Source organism: Micrasema longulum, unplaced genomic scaffold (genome assembly GCF_059751315.1).
Source record: "Micrasema longulum isolate JH-2025_06_02 unplaced genomic scaffold, ASM5975131v1 h1tg000311l, whole genome shotgun sequence".
Classification (NCBI taxonomy): Eukaryota; Metazoa; Arthropoda; class Insecta; order Trichoptera; family Brachycentridae; genus Micrasema; species Micrasema longulum.
Window position 1 is genome coordinate 168,641 of NW_028277515.1, and position 20,337 is coordinate 188,977.

Consider the following 20,337-nt stretch of genomic DNA (forward strand, 5'->3'; position numbering starts at 1 on the left):
TATTAATCAATCTCACCCAACCCTCTAATAATATTAAATCAACCACAATAATAAGACGTGCTGACACAATAATATATCCGTTGTCATGATAACATCGATGTGTATTTCGTGTCATTCGTGAAAACAAATAGCTTTTCCACGCCCAAGGGCGGAAGTCGTACTAAAAGCTCTCCTCACAGCTGTCATTGGCTCCCGGAGGCCCCGCCCCGTGTCATCCCGTAACCGTAACAAACAGAATCGGAACATTTTGATTGGCAGTTTCCTGTATATCATAACTGTCACTTCACTACTTCCGTTTCATCTTTCTCGGGTAAAGTGGTTCGAAGCTTTTGGCAGTGAAAGTTCTAATAAAGAATGGCCGTGAGTTATATTTTTACGCAAATCGCACGAATTTGACAAATATACTGTCATTTGATAAATTTAACACTCATTCATTCTAAAAATCTAAAACAACAATTAATTTATGGCTTATGGTCATCTAAATTACAAGTTTAGAAACAATGAAAAATAACACATCTAAGGTCACCTACAATTTGACATAATCAAACGGCATGTATGAATATGGAAGAAGCTAGGAAAGAATGTCAGGATAGACACGTGTGACGTTCTATTTTGCTTACCCCTAGGAGATGATGGTAGTACTAGTAGTAATATCTAATCTTTGTGTTTGATATTAGTGTAAAAATAAAATGTCATATTCCAATATGTAGTTAAAAACATATCGTTTTTATAAGTTGAAGTTTTAAATATCACTCCGTTATTATTATAAAAAACAGTATTTTTGTTTTATACCACTGGTAATATTTATTGTATGCGCCTTTTTTCAAATAGCTGTATAAATAGCTAATTACGATAAATATCTAAGATATTTTATGCAGAGCACGAAAAACATAATAAATTATTATTTCACTTCTTTTCTAAAAAGTGAGAATTTACTCAATCATTTCCAATTATACTTTGTATGTTAATTTTATTCCTATAATGAAGTATAAGTTACGTTTATGGCTAAATGTTTTGTGGTTATCTGTCGTCAACGAGCATTTTTTACCGATTCGCAAACATAAACATTTTTATGTTTTCACGGTGCGTGTTGAAGGGAAATACGACGTCATGAAATTCGTTATTCTTAATGTAGAGTAAATTAACACTTTTGGGGTTTAAATGGTGCCAACAAAGTATGCTACTCAAATTGAAGTGAGCAATATAAACAGTCAAACAAAAATATAGTCACCCGAATGTTGTACACATCCGACAGTTAGTAAAATACGTCGAGCTTAAGAAAGAGACTGCCGACTTTGTAGATCGTCGTTTCTGTCGCATGAGTTCGGTATCTGTGACATGAATGAATGACAAAGACGACGCTCTACAAAGCCGATTCGGCCGCGGGCTGGCAGTCTCTTTCTTGAGCCCGATGTACTTTATTTAATCCCGGGTACTGTAAATTATTTTGCGAAAAGTCGTTACTCCAAAAGTATTAATAAATATAGACAGAATTTAATTGAAACTAAAATTAAGATACTTTGTTGTTAACCACTTATTATTTATTTATTTACCGGCCGGTTTCGGAGCTATTGATGCTTCCGTATCAATGTTAATTTAGAAATAAATATAATCCTATTTTATAATTCTATCCTTGTCTGTATAAATATATGTAATATATAAATATAGTAATAAATTATATAATGAACGACCACAAATTTGGTGGTTCAAAAATAAATTTTATGGACAGAAAAGTAAATGTTCGTAAAGTGATCACTCGAAGCGGCTAATGGCAATTCAGGAGTATACTACGAAGTAGACTTATTCGATATTCTCATTATTGTTTTTCAGGATTTTTAAGAGTATCCCTCAAATCTAAAGGACTCGTCCAGAGCCCTCGTTCTATTTCATTTACAAATTACAGAACTGAAATCTTTATTAGTCTGGACACGGAATGAAATTTATGATTGTAGGTATGTTTTAAATATTTTAATTAAATTTCATAAATAGTGAGTGAAAATTATAACATCCAATATTTTTTACATTACAAATAATAAAGTCGGATTAATATAAATAAATGATATTATAATTTATGCAAAAGCGCCCAAAAAACACGAATGTGCAACAACAAGGTCATCAGGTGTGAGTTTTCCATTTGGTTGAATCCGGATATTAGAAAGTGGATAAAATCATAGTGCGTGTATCATGCCTCCATTAACATATAAAGTCAGGGTGGCTATACACAACATTTTAAATGGGATTAATCCAGCTTGTTTTTTTATATAATGTGTTTCGAACTAAAGGGATGAAAGTATACAAAGTATACAAAGTTAGTAAAGAAAATATATTACATATTAAATAAATACAAATAAGTTTATACATATAAAAATGTTATTTTCATGTACTCGTAAATATTTTTCGATAATCAAAGAATTTTTATATATTTTTTAAGAACAGTAAGTTATTGATTTTTTTACATTTTATGGAACTAAGATTTTTAGCAATTATTACCATTCTCGTAAAATTTAGCGCACGTATAATGATTTCTTAAACAATCTAATTAAATGTTTTTTGGCGTTTTTTTTTCTTTCCTCTTTTATGATGGTTCCATTGCATAAATTAAAAATATGGTCAGCCTCAATAAAATAGAAATCTAATAGTGTTACTTTTTGCGTGCGACATATAAGTTGATATACATCAATAAACGTGTTAATATTATATTTAAAAAATACTCGTATTTAAGTTTAGAATTCGCGCGCCTTATTTAACAAGAAATTAGCGTACAGCATTGCCTAGAGCTAAAATAACAAATAAATCACATAAATATGCTGTAAATACTGAATTCCCTTCAAAAACATAAAACGCAAAAAATAAGCAAGAAAAAAATGAGTATTAATTAAGATTTAGTTTATGTTTTGCTAATCTACATACCTATAAATTAAATTGTAAAATGTATGTAGGTAGCTGTTTTCATAATAGTTATCAATGTATTTTCCCTTTATCTGTGATTCTACTGCTTGGGTCGTATTATTTTCTTTCTTTTTATTAAAGTAGGACATGTGTTTTTTCTAGTTACACGGCGTATTTTATCTGATAAACTCGGTTGAAAAAGCTCTTGTAGATTGTGAATGTAGGTATATAAATGTTTTTATTCAGTTTCCTAATGTATATTTAATAAATAAAGATACACAAATTATTTTTTATACGATTGAGATCCATTACAAAGTAGTATTGGTTAAATAAAGTTTTAAGATAAATTAGTATCATTATTGGTAGATACTGAAGTTGGTAAGTTAAATTTCTTGGTGGAAGTCAATTTATAGATATTTAATAATAGACAATTTATAGTAAAAATTTATCAAAACGAATTCACTTAATACAGCGGTATACCTAAATATTGTTGTGCTTAAACCATTTACATTACAAATGTTTCCTTAAGTACTGATTGTTAAACAAAATTGCTTTAGAAAATGTATAATAAATATTAGTTTACTTCAAAATTACTCATGCATAATTTCCCAATATTATTTAACTGGTTTGCGAATCCTTGACCTTTTGTTTGAGTAGTTGGTTTCATGCGTTAGGTATGTACTATGAAATATTATGAATGTAAATATGTGGCCACGTGTTAATTATAAACCCTTAACCCTAAAATGGGGCAAAAAGTAAAGCACTAGCGAGGTCATCCCACGATACGCAAGATCGTTAAATTGATTTTCCCGGCCACTAATTGCTCAGATGAATATGGCAAAGCTCCCGGACATTTTATTTTGGCAACTTTACTTTATGGAGATTGTTTCTCAAGTCAGTTACGGAATCCCGAATCGTTAGGATATAATATGCTAACAAATAAAACTAGAGCATTTTGCTTCTAATTAAATGGAATTTGGCGTGATTTTCTCAAGGGTTCGCATGCTAACTTCGACTGTTGTACCTACATACGTATGTGTGTTTGTAGGAATACTAATTGAAGTGGCGGTTCTTTGTAGAATGTAATTATTCAGTTAGGTGCAAATGTTTTATCACATAGTTTTAAAAAATGCAAATTGTACTACCGTTTCTAAAATGAAAAAGAACGCAATCTCGCGTATGTAAAACAGTATCAGGTTGTGATCACATCGATAGAGTAGCACCAACGGTTATAATACTATAATATAATGTAATATTATTTAATAATGAACAATTTATTCCAGAAAGCAAGTAGGGGAGTACAATACTATGGAGAAAATTATTTTCGGGTTTAGTGAATTAATAGGGATAGCCACGAGACCACAATCTCTTGTGTCTTTTTGTGATACTGCAGTTTCGTACACTTATATGTTTTCTAAGTTATTAGATCAAAAATTTCTCACCAGAACTTAAAATAATTAAGATTTCCAGCATTTAAATTATTTAATTTCCATTTACTCGTCAATTTTCCTTATCAATTAGTTTACTTTCTCAGTAAACTTATTCATATAGTACCTACATATGTTTGCGTTGTTTTTCATTTTGACCTACCTGCATACTTTGTTTTACAGTACCTAGCGGACATTTTACGGGTCCACGTTCCACATTTGCCACATGCAATATGGCAGTTTTATTAAAATAGTTTCATTCGATTACTAGGGGCTTTTTTATTTCGTTATAACCATTATTCATGTTGTGAATCAAACCCTTCCTACAAAAATAAAGCACGGTATTGGCGCCTCCAATAGTATATTTTTGTTTGTAAAGAAAGTTAATTACTTTTGTAACGATGCACTAAAAATGGCGACAAAATATTAATTACCCCACAAGCTTTACACGGAGTTGGGAAGTAAATTAATTTACAAATATAATGAATTTATAATAACAGCGCGCAAAGTCCTTGGTCAAAAAAGTAGATAAAGGATCCCGATACAAAAAATATTCAAAACAACAAATAAAAAACAAACTAACCATCACGCATTTTTTTCGTAGGGATAGGCAGAGGTTGATAGAACGCCATAATACTCTGTCTTTCATACAGACCTCGCTTCCAACTAATTCATCCGCGTAGGGGAGCGGAGGGTAATACCGTACCCTTTACTTGACACAATTAACCCTTAATTAAGTTATGTTTTAAATAACCAAGCATTATTTATATGCGGCTGACACGGAACCCCAAAAAATAAAGAGTTTGAAAAAGCAGGAAGTACAGGATTACCCGACGCTCACGTGTAATTTCGTACATCGTTCATCTTATTTTGCAAATTCCTTTAAGGCTCAAAAAAGCACGATTAAAGATATTTTTACAAATGATATAATGGCTTAATCAGTCAATCCATTATTAGTTTTTACATAGGTCCATTCATTAGCAAAACTCACATAAATAATTATCCACAGAAATCTCACCACTGCTAAAAGCATGTACCTGATGTAATACGTAGCGAGAATACATAAAACGAACTAGTATGAAAGACACAAACACTTGTAACTTGCTTTCTTCCAATATAAAACCGCTGTGCGGAATTGACCGCTGTACGGTATTACCCTCCGCTCCGCTATAAAATAAAGTTATTTCAAAGGGGGTGGAGAAAATGTGGATGTCTAGGCATATACAGTGCTTATGGCCTGCCATTGTCTGGTTTGAGTAATCACTTTACACACTCGGTGACATTCACAATTCTGTCTGTGTTTGGACATTTATAGTATCTCTTTAAAGTTTCCATCTATTTTATATTATATACATAATATGTACCTATCTTTTATCTGTGGTGACACGGAAAAGGGTCATTAGTAGGCATGGCGTAATTTTACAGTAGGTATGGCTGTTTTACTTACCGATTCCTAGAGCCTAGATGTTTTTTTTATTATTAAAAAATAAATCAGTTACATTTGTAATTGTTAATAATAGGATATATTTCAAGCGAGGTTTTTTTATGAGTTGACATATTCATTGCTTGTAAAAAATATATATTTAAGACATATGTGCCCTTCTTCCTTGTTAATTTTTTTACTATACTTCAATCGTATTAACACTTAGTGCACTTAGGCCAGAATTCTTAGATAAAATTTAGCTTTATATGTATATAGCGGAGTGCTTCATATTTACACCCTTTCTACATTTATCATAACCATTTCATGCCCGCTTTTTTGTTAGAGCATATGGTGTCCGCAAAGATTCTCACTAGGGTTAAAACAGAAAAATACCAAGTTTTATGAACACAATACTTTCGCTGTGTAGTGATTTAACTTTGTGAGGAACAATAAATTAAGAGAACGAACGCAGCAACTTTTGGAATACATCAACAACAAACCATCATTGCTGTTACTGTATGCTAAGAGGATAGAACGCCACATCACTCTGCCTTTGAATACAGATCTCGCTTACTCTACATTCATATATCTTCTTATGCACGTGCGCCGATTATTATAACTTTTAACATTGGCTTTGGTCTTGCCATGTACGTACAGTGCGTTGCCAAATTAATAGGAACACCTATAAAAAAATAGTTTTTGTCACTTTGGTATTCAAAAAACAAAGTTATTTAAAATATCAAAACAAATGTGCAGTCTAAGAAATAAAAACAGTGTTTATTTACATATTTAACATTATTATTTATAAAAAAATAACAATACCGTTATTAAATTAAAAATATCAATCAACAACAATTCATTCAGCCGCAGTCTCCGGCAAGTTTTTTGTAAAATTCGTGGCAATTTGAGGTGGCGCGGCATAATAATGGAGTTCAACAAAACATATGCCCTTTTACCATATCATAAATTAATGTTATTGCATTGCCAAGCTGCCACTGCTAGCGCAAGTCGACTTGTGCCCCTTTTCTGTGTTACAAATTTGATGAAAAAATAATCGCAAGACAGCAACTCGAATTCAGTCTTTTTTTTATTTTTAATATTGATTTAGGTTCAAATGTGAAATCACGTTTTTATTGTCAAAATGCGGAATACATCAACTTGTACCCGTTTCTCTTGTGTTATTGAATGGAGTTTCAAATGACAGTAAAAACTCAAAATACCAAAAAACCTGACTTATGCCCCTTTTCCGCGACACCACAGATACATTATGCCCTAAGAGTAATTATTCTCTAGAGAAGCCCTCAAGCTCTATTATATAGAACAAAAGCGTTCCAATTTTTTGGTATGGTTTTAGTTTGGTTTTTAGTTTAACAACAAACGTGTAATGGATGGTTTCGGTTCGCGCTGGCAATTCTCAATGCAAGTACCTACGGCCCGCTTTATTGTTGTAATCTGTATCCAAGTTCGTGGTCAATAATCATAGAATGGTTTTACACTGTATGGGCGAGTCTATTAGTTTATTACTCTAAGATCATACCAAATGTTAATAATTTTTGTTTCTAAATATTGAGTATGAAGTAATGTATGTTTTTTTTCAAAATAATTAAACCAAATAAGATTTGTAAAAAAAATTTTTGTTAATGTTAAAAAATTGAATAAATTAAAAGATAAATGTGGTGGCACTAAATATCATATATTTAGAACTTGCTAGGAGGACACTAAAGTCCCCGTATCCAAAACTACAACATACTTATAGTTGTGTCTTTCCATTGAGTGTACTGTAGCTTTAAATTTTATTAAATGGCACAAAATGATAGCATAAAATAATACGCATTTACTTAAATTCACTAATAACGATGCTAGAGACTAGGGATCCTTTCACCACATCACTCAAATTTCGACTGGTCTCTTTTATTCATATAAAATACATGTATACATATGAATCGTATTTCAATTTGGAATAGCTGGGAATTCAATAAAAAATCATATCCGCAGTAGCAAAGCATGCCAGCCAAATGCCAACCAAACGAGGTGAAAAAATCTTGAAATGTAATGCTTTAAATAATCATTATACATCAACAATACGAATGTACCTTTTGCTGATTTTGTAGACAGAATATTTACATATATTGTAGTAGATTCAGGCCATTTTTTAATAATAATGTTTGGATAAACCTGTATTAAATAATTTTACAAACTAACCATTCTCTTTTAAATTTTAAAAAATTCTCTATATTCAAATTTGTGATATGTTTGACCACAAAAATCACAACTCTCTCGTTTTTAGAACTATTTCCCCAGGTAGACAACCGAGAATCATATTTTTTATGACCAAATCTGTCATGACTGTCGGCATTATTCGGCAGAATCAAGGAATGCGGGATTGACGTGGGAGAAGGTGAGAGTCCTGGCTGGCGATAGGGTCTTCTGGAGGCGTCAGATGATGTCCACATGCTTCACTTAGGAGCAAATGTGGGGAAAAAAAAGCTGTCAGCAAACCAAAATATTTTCTTATTTAATCAGTCCACTGTGTATTATTATTTATCAATCTTTTTCTTCTCTTTTCACGTTCTTTTGGTCGCAATCAACAATTTATTGCAACAAGTCTTTCCAAGCCACCTTCTCACATCCTAAAACCACATGAATTTTTTTTTAAATAAATTTTAAACTGGTAAAAATATTTTTTTATTTTTGAGAATACATTTCTCATATAAAAATAATCATCATAAAATAAAATACACTATGCATCATTGCATAATTCATAAAATTTTAACAGATTTCTTTTCATAGGAAAATATTTTTGAATTCAACATGATTTGTTAGATTTCTTTTTCTTCATTATTGTATCATGGCAATCCGTAGGAACATAGACAGGATCTTCACTATCCTCTATGGAGTCATGCTCCCGCTTCTTCTTTTGGGATTTCTTTGTAGTGTTTTCTGTATCAACAATTGATTGACTCATTGATTCCAAAACACATTCTATATTGTCTTCGTTAGTTTTTCTTTTCTTTTTTTTCTTTTTTTCTTTTATTAACTTTTCCGCATCTAAACTAGAATCATTACAATTCATTAAAGTTGTTTCTAATTGTTTGGAATCACATATAGAATCAATATTTTTTAAGGATTTTGTAGCAGATTTATACTTTCGTTTTTCCTTTTTTAATTTATTATTATCGTTTTCCAGATCATTTTGACACATTGATTCCAACGTATTTTCCACGGGTCCTTCATCAGATTCTTTTTTCTTACTTTTCTTTTTACTCTTTTCAATGTCTTCTACTATTACGCAATCTTCACTATTGTTTATTTCATTTATTCCCAGTTGCTTTTTCTTTGTATCTGTTTTAGTTATTTTTATTGGTTCGACAACTTCCTCATTATCTCCAGTGAGGTCTACGCTTTCTGAAATCACAGATCTTTTTTTCTTTTTGTCGGATTTTGATGGTTTAGCATCCTCAATACTTGCTATACCTATCTTTTCTGAAACAAAGCTTTTTTGTTTATTTTTATGCTTATTTTTTTTGGATTTGATAGGATGATTTTCAACATGACTGTCACTCAATAATACCACATCATCCTCAATTGATATTACTGCTGAAATCAATTCCTTTTTATCTTTTTTACTAAACTCACATTCTCCTGCAGGTAACATTTTTTTGGAACCTTTAGAAAGTTCAGTTTCTTCCAAGCCTTTACTCTTTCGCTTTTTTATTTTTAAAGTTTCATCTACTTTATTACTAAACTCATATTCTCCAACAGGTAACACTGTTTTGGAATCTTTAGTAAGTTCAGTTTCTTCCAAGCCTTTATGCTTTCGTTTTTTTATTTTTATAGTTTCATCTACTTTATTACTAAACTCATATTCTCCAACAGGTAACACTGTTTTGGAATCTTTTGTAAGTTCAGTTTCTTTCAAAGCTTTAAGCTTTTGCTTTTTTATTTTTGTAGCATCAACATTATTTTCTTGTCTGTAACCACTTTCAGAAACATTTTCATTTTTTCTGGATGAATTTTCCTTTCTGAAATTTTTGTTAGTGTCAAAATGATCAACCGCATTTTCATTATATTTATCTTTTTTATGTATCATAGATATTACAATATTTTTTTCATCAATATTGCAAACTTCAGATTTCTCATTGTGGATATATTTAGGATTTTCATCGCAAACAACTGAAACTTCTGTTCTTTTTAATATCTTGGAAGAATTGTGTTCAAATAAAACATTTGTAGAACTGATTTTAGGATCCAAGACACTTTTACCCTGGGCTTTATTATCCATTGGATCATTACTCGAATTCTCAGAATCGTCACTGCAAAGATCTTCAATATTCTCACCAGAATCATCAGTAGTAATACCGTGTTTTCCATTTTCATATTTGGGTGATTTTTTTTTAGTTACTTTTTCTAATGCATTTTCACAATCCAATAAAATATTTGTATCTTCCTTGTGAGAGTTTTCCATTGAGATATTTAGATTGTTGTTTCTTTTATGCATCTCTTTCCCTTGGCAAATTTCATCGGAATCATCAATGTTAGTTTCACAGTTATTTTCTTCTTCAGATAATTCAAAAACGGCCACAAAAAATCCACTTGTATAATCGCTCTCTGGTCTTGCGTAAATGCAATTTTCACCCACATTATAAAAACACAGGTCACCAATATTTTTCCATCCTTTGAGTCTGTCTCTGGCAGAAACTAGTTTAAATTTCCCTTTATGATTTCTTACTACATCTTTTACAACATTTTCGTTCTCTTCTGGATACACAGAGCATGTGCTGTAAACAATTCGCTTGGCAGTTCGATATTCATTAAGTGCGTGTCGCAATAATTTTGCCTGGAAAGCGGAAAGTTTATCTAATCTTCCAGATTCTCGATCATTGATAATATCATTATCTTCAACACGTCGCATTCCTAGGAAGAAAAAAACAAACTTAAGATTTAAAAAAACATGCAAGTAGAAAATTAGATTTACTGATCAATTTTTCTCAAATAAATGCTCTATACAATTTGACACTTTCAAAGGATCAATAGTAAAATGAGAATTTATTTAAATAATAAATACATAATCACCTGACCCACTGCAGCTTGGATCTAGTAAAATATAATCAACATTGGGACAGTCTACTTTGTTTACCGTGACTGCATCTCTGTGCAATGGTTTAACACATGTTGCACCAGACTTCTCAATAAATTCACTTAACATCTTATACCGCTCCAAGTCTTGCTCCACGGCATATATTGTTCCCTAAAAAATGTGTAAAGATTACGTAAAAGACTAACTAGTGTAAGAGACTTTCAAAGTAATAATTTTTTTTATATTTCATATTTAATAAAAATGGGGTCATTCGTATTTTTTTTAAAGTTACAAAATCAAAATTAGTTTTTTGGTTAATCTTAGTTGATATAAATGTATTTAATGAAACTATTTCACTATAATTAAAAAAATTAACATATTCAGGGTCAGTAAAGAAAATCAATCTAATTTAGTTGGCAAATATTTCAAAACTGGTTTCAACATATTGCATGCAAAGATTGCAAAGTAAAGACAGGTTGATGAAACCATATTATTAATATTGTATTATTCTTCTATTGTAAAGCATGTCACCAATATTAAATAGCTTTTTGTTCTGTTGTACCGATGTAACTACAGTCGAACTTGGTTATTACGAAGATGGGACTAACTGATAAATAAGCATTACTCGTTATACCAGAGAAAGGTTTTTTTTAAATCTAATTGCCACTGCATAGTGCCACTAAGTAAACAAATAAATATACATATAATTCATACAGATAATTTTAAAATAAAACTATTACGGAAAATTAAAATAAATGCTCACAAACATACCGTTTCTAAATTTCGTATGCAGATAAATATACACTTTTTTTATTTTTCCACAATGTTAACCCTGAATAACAATAAAAAAAACTTTTTACACACATTTTTCATACCACATTCTATTTTACAAATAATTGTCACTTTTTCATGAATTAAGAGTTAGTTTTTAACTGATCTGACATCACCCACTCGTATTGTTTATTATGCATTGACCATAGAACATTAAAAAAAACTGAAAAACATGTTGTAAATTGTAATGTAAGAGAGCAAAAAAATATTATTTCATTTAAATGTCAATTAAAAAAACATGTATTTAGCAGTTAAGTTTTAAAAAGTAATCTTATTCGTGTTAGCTTTATAGAAGTTTTCTTTTTAAGTGTACGTATATCGTTTGAAAAATGTTAATAATTAGTTTATGTTTTAATAATAATTAGATATAAGTTAATATTAGGACATTCATTTATTATGTTTGTACTATTTAAAGACAAAATAAAAATATAAAAAAATGTGGTGCCGAGCTGGTACTCACTGAGTCAAAAAAAGTTGGATATTTTACACGCTATTTCAAGAATATGTGATACTTTTTCAATGTTGTTGGGGAAAATGTCAATTAGGACTTTAAGCACTTACATAGTGTCATAAACATAATCTGATCCCAACGCCATCAATCCTAAGTAAGCCGCCCATATGGATTTTATTACTTAGGTTCTTATTTGAAATATTGTTTTTAAATGATTGAAGAGTTTTTGCTTGATTGTTGACAATATTTTTGTCCGGTATGTCTGAGAAGTAGCTCGTTACAAAATAAATGTATGAAGAAAATCATGACCTAAAATATCAACGAATGTTACCTCATTACATCCGAGATCTCGCTATTTCCCTAATCGTTATAACCAAGTTCGACAGTATTTAAATCATATATCTAATTGCAAATATTCAAATATGCATACTACATACCTCATTTTTCATTATTGCAGCAAGATGAGTCGTCTTCATACCAGGAGCAGCGCACATATCCAGAACTGTGCTACCTGCAGTTGGAGCCAACAAATACCCGGCCAAGCATGTTGCCTGAAATAATAATATTTATTCCGGTATGACAGCAAATAATAGCAAAAGAAATGCAATAACTAACTTGGTACACATCAAAATGCAATTCGTCGAGACTAAACATTACATTTTCACAAAATAGATGATTACAAGTATTTCATTAAATACTAGGCTATAAATTTTGTATTCCAATAAAAAAACAAGAGTTTGAATTATCCAGAAACACATTTACATTTAATTCATTATTACATCATAGAACATTCCTCTAAACTTAAAAAAGAAAACAAATATTTTTTTCCATAAACTCCCCTACAAAAAAAAGATAACTAACTTATTTGACCAACGAAGCAATACGCACCGGACGCAGACAAGGGTAGTGGCTGGGTAGGGGAGGGGTAGGAGTTCATAGAAGGGATACTAGTCAGAGAAATTAAGGATTTACTGCATTTTCACTTTATAAAAAAAATTATCAGAATTTTTTTAAAACTTTACCATGAGGAATGTTCCTATAAAGTTTCGCGATCTAGCCTTGAAACACCATGATAAACAGAATGAAATATTTCCTACAGGGTGCAGCATTACTGTCTCCCTTGTTTTATAAACTCCCTGAAATTCAGGATTTTTTTCAAAAGAACACTAAACAAGTTGTGCTCGTCACTGTCTGAATGCTCCTGCTAGAGATCTCTGAAGCTACACACAACTCTCTGAAGCATTTCATATGGTGAATTCCCATGTGATTGCCTCCTTCAGGTTTTGTAAGTTCCTTGGCAATGTTTATAAACATCAGTTTTAAGCCCCCCGAAACATCGGTTTTAACCCCCCCGAAACATCGGTTTTAACCTCACCTATGGGGTACAGCGGTAAAAAATAAATGCAATAAGAAAAAACTTGACTGCTTACAAAGACAATTTGCTATAGGATCTTGTAGAGGATACCGAAAAATTTCACTCATCTTAGCTCAAGCCCTAACAGGGTTTACACCATTAGACCTTAAGATTCAAGAAAGAAAGGACATTTATAATGTCAAGAAATTCGGAAAACTATATTCCATTCCAGATGATTGCAAGTATCAAGGAACTGCAAACTATTTCGATTTACCTCATCCGTGTGAAAGTATTCCCGAAAGTATTCTTTTACTCGACAAAGATATACCTCTTTATGCTTCCAATAAAATAAGAATCTTTACGGATGGTAGACTGCTCGACGGCAAAGTTCATTCCTTTTGAGGGTGATAAAGAATTACCAGGCAGAACATTTAAATTAGATAATTTCCACTCAGTTTTTCAGGCTGAACTGAGAAGCTTTTGAATGGTTATTAAAAAAACCACCAGAGATGTGGGTTATTGCAAAAATATTATTAGATTCGGGATTCGGGAGTTCAAGCTATAACTGATACTCGGTCGGTAAATCCATTCATTGCAGATATTCAGAGTAAAATTAAGCATCTAAAAATCAGAATGATAATTATTAAAATATGCTGGATAAGAGGACATGCTGGTATCGTAAGAAATGAGAGAGCAGATGAACGAGCAAGAGCCGCAACTTGTAAAAGAACGGCACTATTCTTCTCAGAATTTCCCCTTAGCTTTGCTTAACGCTGTATACAACAAAATACGCAGCAGCGTTGGGAGGATCATTACCGCGCTTCTTCTACAGGTAAAATCACTAAAATGTTTTTCCCAGCGCTGGCTGATGCAGAAAACTTCCGTCGTCATCACCAAAGTACTTTCGAAACGACCCAAATTTTTACCGGACACGGAGCTAGGAGAAGTTACCTATATAGGTTTAAATTAAGGAATGATAACTATTGTCCATGCAATGATATTTCTTCACAGAGAAACGAACATCTGTTATTTCAGTGCCCATTTTTCAGTTTACAATGCCATAATCTTGAACCAGAATGCAGGAAAGATGGAATATCCTTACCAGATATCCACACTGTCGTTAAAAGTAGTTATCATGCGCCATTGTTCATGGACTTTGCAAAAATTGTAATTGGACTCATAAAGGTAATACACCAAAATCAGTGATCGAATATCCTATTTCCAAGACAAAAATGTTTTTTTCCGAGTACCTTAGCCTTTTACATGACACGTAAGGCTACTAACTAAATACAGGGGTCCAAATATATTTTAAAAGAAAATAACCCCCCCCCCCCGAGAAAAAAATCGCAGGGGGCCAAACCTAGGGAGCGTGAGGGGCCACTGAATATCACTCTTAGGGAGATCAACCTTCCGGGAATCTTTCACATGCTGTAAATCGATTATGTCAATCAAGTTCTGATAATTTTTGGGCGATGACCATCTTGCATGGATAAAAACAAAGTTCTTTATGCGGAATTCTCCTTACAGAGCAGTAAAAGAGCGGCAGCATGTTTGCCAGCAGAACGTTAAGGCGACTGCAAAACTGAGCGCCTGACTGCGTTACTGTTCTCGGGTGTTCGGGCCGCTCGAGTTCCTACACCTCTTTTTCTGACAACAGATACTGTTTCCCTGAAGTTTTTTACCAACAATGCAATCGATTTTCAGTCTGAAACTTGACTGCTTGGCAAGCGGAAATTATGAACCGAGTACATAGTTTTGTACGTTTTGTTGGATGTATGCTTCTACGGCAAAAGCGAACTGTTTATTCTTCCACAACATGTATGCAACTGACAGTACTGACACAGAAAGTTCCCAAGCATCTGCACATATCGACACCATCCCCAACCTTATACGACCAATCCTCGTGTCACACAAGTATTTCAAAATTAGGAAGATAGCAATATCGCACACTGTATTAAAGAAATATTATCCGAAAATGAAATTTAAATGTAACCTTACTCAGCTTTAATTTTTATCAATTGTTCTGTTGTAAATTTTGTTAAATCTGCCCTTAGAACAATTCAAGAGCATGTTCTTGATTGCCTATAGTATATTTCAAGGCATAAAAAGATAGTATTTTTTAGGTGATCCCATGTAAGTTGAATTCCCACCAATATAAAAACTGTATTTTTCAATAGGGTTTTTTGCTTCATTTAATAAATCTGAATTCGTCTTTTATGGAATTTTAAATTTGCATTAATGATACAATATTCAAAAAAAGAAAATAATATTAACAATTTTACTAATGCTTTCCAATATTATTAAAACTCAAAAAGGTACATGCACAACTTCACCTTGTCTTGTAAGAATATTTCATTCTTCTGATAGAGCTGGCAGTCATAAAATTGAGTATTTGGTGCGAACACAAACACCACTTTAATGTGGTAATCCGGTAAGAAATCATACTGGCCTAGATTTTCTACTTGTTTAAGAAAATCACTATATGAGCCAGAAGTACATCGGACCAGATTCCAGCCTTCATCTTGGAAGTATCTCACAGCGTCAGCTGCTGTAGTGAGCAATGTATTTATCCGGATGTAACGAGGCTTCAATAAATCTGAAAAATAATTACACGAAACATCTGTACATTGGAGAATGAAGAAAAAAACATATAGATAATTTAACCATGTTACAACTTCATTTTAAACATTGGTCACACTCCTTAAAACGCATATGAAATAATCACTGACATAATTTTTAAGAAAATAGTGTCATATTTCTAAAATATAGATCACTAAAAGGGTAGAGCTCGAGGTTGACAAGCGAAAAAATGTACATTTCAAATAGCCATATAACACACTGCGAGTTGATGTTTCATAATTATGGTAGGACGCTGATGTTTTTTAAATTTTGTTGATGTGAATATATATTATGTACATATGTTAAAACAAAATTAAGTGACTTTATGTGACATTGTGGGTGACAATATTGTAGTGTGAAGGAAAGTTACAGTTGATAGGATAAGTCTTGGACACTTCTTAGAGACGAAATTTCAAGACATCGATATTTTATCATTTAATTATGTTTTTTAGGGTGTACAAAAGCCTGTTTTTTTATTACTTCAAAATGCTGGGGTTTTTGTTAAAAAAATAAATTGCATATTTATCAATGAAAAAAATAATAAATAAATAGACATCTATTTCTGCAGAGTTAATTTTTAGATTAAATACATATTTTCATCAAATTTTATTTACTTCTCAATTGTTACATGAAGTGGAGTGATTTTCATTTTTTTCTTTTTGTAAAATTGTAAAAAAGAAATATCACTAATTGTTACCAACGTAATAACAAATTCCCTATTTCAACTGTTTATAAAAGCTGATGTTTAAATTAAAAAGTACATATTTAACAATATTTTTATTAATACAATCAAACATTCGCACCTGTTAAAATTTCTGAAAATATATTTAATATTACAATAATAAAATTATAATTTTTATAAATATTTGTTTCCTATTTTTTTTACTTTAATGTGATTTTGTTAAGGCATCAAAGAAATTAAATATAATAAGTAGTTAACTTTATATTTTATCATGATCAGAAAAGATTTTGACATCCAAAAGGAAAGAACATAAAATGTATTTATTTGGAAAATGGGATAAATAAATAATTTAACAATCACATAAGTAATTAAAAAACATTTTATTAGTAAGAACATTGAACTTTATTATATTAAACACAAATTTATGTTAAATATTTTACTATCCACAAACTAGTAATTGTTAGAGCAGTATTTACATAAATATCAATAAGGAATGGTAACACTTTACGTAATTGGATTCTTATTTAAAGTCTTATTTCCTTCCACAAAAAGAACACAACAGTTTAAAATTTCATTAAAAAAAATAAAAGTACATACAGTCGAACTTGGTTATAACGATTACGGAAATAGCGAGATCTCGGATGTAATGCGCTAACACTAATTAACATTTTAGTTTATGATTTTCTCCATACATTTATTCACTGTTATAACGAGCTTACTTCTCAGACATCAAAAAATATATATGTGCAAAAAATCTTCAATTGTAATATAATTTTAAAAATAAGGACCCAAGTAACAAAATCCAAACGAGCGGCTGACCTAAAGGACCAAACCGCTGGGCGTCGGGATCGAATTATGTTTATGACAATGTAAGTGTCTATTTATGTAATTGTTTTTTTCAACGGCATTGAAGAAGTATCTGTATAACATGTTGAAATTGCTTGTATAACATCGAAGCTTTGCGAACTCAGTAAGTACCGACTCGGCACCACATCACAATTTACATCTTCTTTTGTAGTTTATGAATGACATTCTTGTTTTGGGATTTTTTACAAAGTTTTTCAGATTTTTTGTTTTCAGAAAATGTTCTATGGCCAATGCACAATAAAACTTACAAGTGGGTAATATCCGTTTCAAAGCAGATCAGTTAAAGACTAAAGTTTGCATTATAAACTTGTTTACTAACAAGACGAAGTATCTCTCAATTAGTGAAAAATTGGCTTTATTATTAGTGAAATAGAACATGCCGTGAAAAATGTGGAAGTAAGTGTGTAAAAAGTTTTCTCTATCTTCGTCCATAGTGTCGGCATTGTGGAAAAATCAGAATGTTTATTTATCGGCATTTGAAAAGAACAACGCAGAAATAAAAAAAAATAGAATTTTATGAAAAAAAGGAATTGACAGAAATATGTGTGTAAATAGATTCCAATTATGTATTTTTCTTTGGATTACAACTTTCAGTATCATGTGTCATACTTTATGTCTTCATGTGATGGGTATGTTTGTAGGCATTTATTATAATTTTCCTTAACAGTTTTTTAAAATTATATGTATGCAAACAAATAATGTTCAATGGCGATTGTATTTAATTTTTTTAAAAAAACCTTTTTCCGGTATATCGAGTAACGCTTATAACGAGCAAATTCAGTCGATCTCATCTCCCTCGTAATAACCAAGATCGACTGTATTAAACGAACAGAAAATAGCCTTCAGATTGTGAAGTCTGTTTTTTAATCAATCAGCTTTAGGGTGCTCAGATTGATGAACTGTCGCTTCATTAGAACTACTTGGAAATATCTCGTTCCCATCATCATCATATTCTTTTTCATAGTACGCTCTGTAGGCGTACGAAAAGATTATCAAATAAATAGTTATCACGGATGCAATAACGGACCAAACTGTATTGGTGAATCCGCTGATTTCTAAATGGTCGAGAAGAGTGTATTTTGTTCCGTAGAATGCAACAAATGGTAATGTAAACATGGCTACACTATAAATAAATAGAAGAAACAACGCCCAGGCAGCTCTTTTCGTGTGCTGAGGTAGCATAGGTCTAGTGTCTTCGGCGGCATCCATTTTGATTATTTCGGAGAAACGGACCTTTCTTATTAGGGAATAATCACCTGAAAAGAAATGAAATAGTTCATTTAATTTACCTTTCTTTATCTCAACTTCTTTAATATTATTCTCGAGTGACTCCAACAAAGTGAGAAATTGTTTGTGGTATTGCCAAATGGTTTTTATTGGTTTACTTTCACCAGTAAGTTTCTGCTTTCCCCACAACAGTTCAGTGATTAGGACTTTAGCTAACCAGGGATCGAATCTATTCTCATTTGCTAAGAGATTTGTTTTCTCGAGTAATTCAGATAAATGATTATCATGTTTAATCGTTTCCACGACTAAAGCATGAATGGTTTTGAGAGGCTGGAAGAAATTTATGGAATTAGATACAACGTCGTGTGATTTCTGTATCCTATATTTCGATGCATATTACTAAAAAAAAAAGCAGCGCGATTTTTTTTTTAATGAAAATATTAGCTAAATTGGTATCCACTGATAAGATGTACATGAATAAGAAAATTACATTGATATAACCATCAAAATAGCACACTCGGTAGACTGATCATACTTACAAAATGCTTATTCTTATCCTGATACAAAAGGGTTTTTAAATTAGCACCGTCTTCCCTTACTTGCCGAACAATGTTCGCGGCTAGTTTATATGATCTAGGTACCTTAACTGAGTGTACAAACATTTCTTTTAAAACGCGTAGACCGTGAAAGAGCACATGACATATGACACAAAAGACAATTAACTTGAATTATATATATCATAGATAAAATAGATTCGAACATATCATAGACACTTCGTACTCTTTAGACAATTTTTTTATTTGTAACTTGTCTTGATTTTCCGAATAATCGGCACAACACGGTATGACATCACCCTTTTTCGCCTTCGCCAATGATGTAGACCAGCGTTTCCCAATCGCCGGTACACGGATCGGTACCGGTCCATTGAGATTTTCTACCGGTCCGCAGAAATACTTGTCGCCCATTTTAAAATTCATAAAACAACATGTAAACAATAAGGTGTTATTGGACAGTGACATTTTTGTCAATTTACTTTTTTACTGTCGAAATAGGGTTCCGCCAAAAAAGGGAGGGTCAATTAGGGGTTCTATAGCCAAAAAAAAATGACGACTGCTGATATAAAGCATCGCATTCACATAAATGATGCGTATAGTTACAATTATTATATCATATGGCTGGTATTTCAAACGCTCTCGCAGCCGTATTATCTTGTATATTTACATACAAAATACACGAAAAAAACTGTTTTCTCGTGCCGGGAGAGTGGTTCAGAATAGCACCCCTGGATATTTTGTATGTATGTACAAATAGGGAAATATCACTTCTTTTACAATTTTAAATTAATAAGGGTCTATGAAATACTGTCGAGTAAAAAAAAATACTGTTTATTAGTAGCATGAAAAATATTTTTAAATCCAGAACTTTAAATTCCCCTGAAAACGAACCATTCCATCAGCCACGCCCCTAATACGTCACGATTCGGGTAAATT

At 31.7% G+C, this 20,337-nt stretch overlaps 1 protein-coding gene across 1 annotated transcript; it reads right to left on the minus strand.

Moving 5' to 3' along the window:
- Window positions 1-8,400: 8,400 nt before the first annotated feature.
- Window positions 8,401-19,556, minus strand: Nsun5 (Nop2/Sun-like domain containing protein 5). Its single transcript, XM_088224821.1, has 6 exons — window positions 19,387-19,556; window positions 18,910-19,177; window positions 15,786-16,048; window positions 12,536-12,649; window positions 10,813-10,987; window positions 8,401-10,653 (listed from the first exon to the last, which is right to left on the minus strand). The coding sequence occupies exons 1-6, from the start codon at window positions 19,507-19,509 to the stop codon at window positions 8,546-8,548; spliced, it is 3,051 nt and encodes a 1,016-aa protein (XP_088080947.1). The 5' UTR covers window positions 19,510-19,556; the 3' UTR covers window positions 8,401-8,545.
- Between the last annotated feature and the right edge of the window lie 781 nt (window positions 19,557-20,337).

Coding starts and splice junctions, on each gene's coding strand:
- Nsun5 (XM_088224821.1), bottom strand. CDS start 19,509: ATGTTTGTACACTCAGTTAAGGTACCTAGATCATATAAACTAGCCGCG. Junction 12,650..15,785: donor AAATATTCTTACAAGACAAG/GTGAAGTTGTGC, acceptor TTATTATTTCAG/GCAACATGCTTGGCCGGGTA. Junction 10,988..12,535: donor CTGCAATAATGAAAAATGAG/GTATGTAGTATG, acceptor CACATTTTTTAG/GGAACAATATATGCCGTGGA.